Source organism: Pinus tabuliformis, chromosome 5_2 (assembly GCF_031772625.1).
Source record: "Pinus tabuliformis cultivar Carrire ecotype Pingquan chromosome 5_2, CPIR1, whole genome shotgun sequence".
Lineage (NCBI taxonomy): Eukaryota > Viridiplantae > Streptophyta > Pinopsida > Pinales > Pinaceae > Pinus > Pinus tabuliformis.
The window spans coordinates 688,407,916-688,411,892 of NC_142306.1; the positions used below are offsets into that span (position 1 = coordinate 688,407,916).

The 3,977-nt window shown below is 33.2% G+C and overlaps 1 protein-coding gene across 1 annotated transcript; it reads left to right on the top strand.

Annotated features, from left to right (window-relative positions):
- Positions 1-607: 607 nt before the first annotated feature.
- Positions 608-2,449, top strand: LOC149160978 (actin-1-like). The gene is made up of 4 exons (XM_089435454.1): positions 608-949; positions 1,082-1,475; positions 1,575-2,188; positions 2,319-2,449. The coding sequence occupies exons 1-4, from the start codon at positions 890-892 to the stop codon at positions 2,382-2,384; spliced, it is 1,134 nt and encodes a 377-aa protein (XP_089291580.1). The 5' UTR covers positions 608-889; the 3' UTR covers positions 2,385-2,449.
- The last annotated feature ends 1,528 nt before the right edge of the window (positions 2,450-3,977 follow it).

Here is a 3,977-nt window from a genome sequence, read left to right on the forward strand (position 1 = left end):
AATGAACATTATTTTTTATTTTAGGATATAGTTTTTAATTCTTATTTTTATTTTAAAGAGAACTGATATATACACTTACACACTCTCATACTCTATTGTAGAATAAGCCTAGAGCCTCTCAGCTCAATAATGCTTTTTAACTTAAAATTATTACATTTTTTATTTAAATTTGGTTTAAAATTTAAAATTAATAGAAATTTGTATAAATAGTAGTAGAAATTTGTATAAATAGTAGATCTGATTAATGTGTTTGGTTGATTTTTGTATAGATTTAAAAATATATTACACATATAAATATATATATATAATTTGGTCAAGATTATGTTATTAAATTTCTCGTAAAAAGACAAAACCTCAAAACAGTTGAACTGCCAAAACAATCCCAAAAAATATATGTTTAATAAATATATGCCTTTTATTACCCGCAAAATCAGAAGAAGTAACCATAAAGTTCCTTGTTATTCAAAAGGCTGGGCTGCATTTGCAAAAACCAAATGCAGTTTTAAACAATTCACCGTTTTTAACAAATGATCAGATGAATATGTTGTTGCGGGAAAAGCACTGGGGGCAAACCTACTCACTCAAAAACACCTAAAGTTGTATATGTTATGTAGAATTTCGCTACAAAAATTCCCTGCACAATATTAGTTTTATTACTGAAGTGGAAGATATATTTTCTTCTTCGAATCTGTGATTCTGCGTATCGAATCGAAATGCACTTTAATAGATTAAATACTTTTGTCTGGCATTTTTCCTCACATGGAGATCGCACTTTAATAGATTAATAGCTTTTGTTTGGCATTTTCCGGACATGAAGATCTTTTTATATGCTACTTGTCTTTGGTTCTCGCAGAGGTCATAATTGGCTCTTTCTCTTGCAGAATTAAAAATGGCTTATGTTGATGAAATTCAGCCTATTGTCTGTGACACTGGCTCTGGAATGGTAAAGGTGAGGAATCTTGCATTAGTGGATTCCAAAAATACTTTTATTATATCTCAATTACAATGTAAAAGTACTTGTTAGTTTTAAGAATCTGTTTCTTTTATGAAATTAATGGGCTATTCCATTATTGCCCAATAGGCTGGATTTGCAGGAGATGATGCTCCCAGAGCAGTGTTCCCTAGTATTGTGGGCCGACCAAAGCACACTGGGGTTATGGTGGGTATGGGGCAGAAGGATGCTTATGTCGGTGACGAGGCTCAGTCCAAAAGAGGTATCCTCACCTTGAAGTACCCGATTGAGCATGGTATTGTCTCCAACTGGGAAGACATGGAGAAGTTATTGCACCACACATTCTACAATGAGCTTCGAGTTGCTCCGGAAGACCGCCCTGTACTTGTTACAGAAGCACCTCTGAATCCAAAGGCAAATAGAGAGAAGATGACCCAGATTATGTTTGAGACTTTTAATGCACCTGCTATGTATGTTGCCATTCAGGCTGTTCTATCCTTATATGCAAGTGGCCGAACAACTGGTGGGTGCTAGTATCTTTTAAACGAATTCTCTTTTGCTCTGGGGCTTGGTTTTACTTCAAATAGCGGAAGTTCTTAATGCTGAGTAACTTTATCTGCAGGTATTGTTTTGGACTCTGGGGATGGGGTTACCCACACTGTGCCTATTTATGAAGGATATGCCCTTCCTCATGCTATCCTTAGGTTGGATCTTGCTGGTCGAGATTTGACAGCTTATTTGACGAAGACTCTCACAGAGAGAGGATACTCTTTCACCACAACTGCAGAACGGGAAATTGTTCGTGATATGAAAGAGAAGCTTTCATATGTGGCACTAGACTATGAGATCGAGCTCGAGACAGAAAAGTTGAGTTCTTCTATTGAGAGGAATTATGAACTTCCTGATGGACAGGTTATAACAATTGGTTCTGAGAGATTCAGATGCCCTGAGGTCTTATTTCAGCCTCCTCTTATTGGTATGGAATCTGTAGGTATCCATGAAACTACTTACAACTCGATCATGAAGAGTGACGTTGACGTCAGAAAGAATTTGTATGGAAATATTGTTCTCAGTGGAGGATCCACCATGTTTCCTGGTATTGCTGATCGCATTACCAAGGAGATCACTGCACTTGCTCCCAGGAGTATGAAAATCAAAGTAATAGCACCTCCAGAGAGGAAATATAGTGTTTGGATTGGTGGTTCTATTTTGGCATCTCTTAGCACATTCCAGCAGGTATGTTTATTACTTTGAATATAATTATTAGTTCATGAACCCTGGACATATTGTATGGTCTGTTTTTGTTTCTTAGAGTTCAGTTGGTTCTCAATGCTAATGCTGTGCTTTTTGTCAACTGTGGTTGCAGATGTGGATAGATAAGTCCGAGTACGATGAGTCGGGTCCCTCAATCGTTCACAGAAAGTGTTTTTAAATTTTGGATTCAGAAAGTCACCCATACCCCCACCATTTTAAACTTTGTGTTGAGGCAGTTGAAAATTACCTGGTTAGCTGTATCTGTGACAATGATGTCTGAGAGTACATATGTAATTTCTTTAGAATAAAAGATTTATTTTAACTATCAATATACATACATTGAGCATTTCATAAGTGTTGCATTTTTTAATTGAGTTATGTAGAAGGGACTATCAGGTCAAATGGCCTATGTCTCACAACTCAAATTGGTTCTTTAAAAATCAGTGAATAAGGTTTAAGCTGCAGGCCTTATTCTCCATTTTGATCATCCAATATGACAAACCTTATACACAATGAAACTTTGCCATAACTGGATTTTTGATAAACAGCAAAGAAACCTGCCATAACTGGACTCCTGATATACACCAACTAAACTCGCAATCAATGATGAACTGTTGATATTCTATAAGATTCTGTTAGAAAATCATTACATCAAAGTTACGGAACAAACATTTTTATGAGTAGGATTTGCCGTGAAATATGACTTAGAAGTGGACTTATGATATCTGATAAGATTCTGTACAAGAACTCATTACACTAAAGTTACGGAGCAAACATTTATGACTGATATTTGCCATGAAATGTCACTTTGAAGTGAAAGTCATCGATCACTCATAAGTCCAACCGAGTGTGATGTGCAGAAATGTCACTTTGAAGTGAAAGTCATCGATCACTCATAAGTCCAACTGAGTGTAATATCCAGCAATTGTACAATATGACTTTGAAGCGAAAAGTAATTGATCACTCAAAGTCCAATCGAGTGTGACATCCAGCAAGGGTAAGGTTTGGGTAATATTGTGTAAGGAATTTTAACTTTTACAGTTATTGGGTAATATGGTAGTTTTTTTTTTCCACTGGAAAATATTTTCAAATTTTCTTGAGTAACATGCATGGTTTAGTTTTTGAGTAATGGTATGTTATTTGTTTTTGAGTAATGGTATGTTATTTGTGGAAATTTAAATTGGGCAGGGAGAAGGGAAATCATTTTTTCCAATCACCCAAAATAAATCTAATTGATATAAGGATTGCGATTTTGTGTATTTTTAACTTGTATATATTAATTTGAAATTTATTTGTTATTATTTACTGTTTATTCTTTAATGTAGTTAAAATATAATACTCTCATCTCTTTTAGGACAGTGTAATCCCACAATTTGTCCTTATTCTTATTCTTTCTCTACTACTTCAATCCTTAATGAAAACTAAACCTCACACAAATCTTCTTTATAATCTATAAATACAATTATATCTTTATATTTATATTACCTTATATAAAAGGTGAATATAAGTTACTTAGTCACTTTAAACATTTTCATTAAAGTTTATAGTCATGAAAAGTATTGAATTAAATAAATGAAAAATATTTAATTAAATAAATTTTATATCCATTTTCTTTGATAATTTCATTAAATTATTATTTATAATTTGTTTCATTTTTCCTTTTATAAAAAAATTATTAAGATAAGTTTTATTAAGTTATTATTAACCATTTTTTTTTTCATCCTACTAATTTACATTCATTAAAGTTTAAAAACTTAATAAATGTTTTATT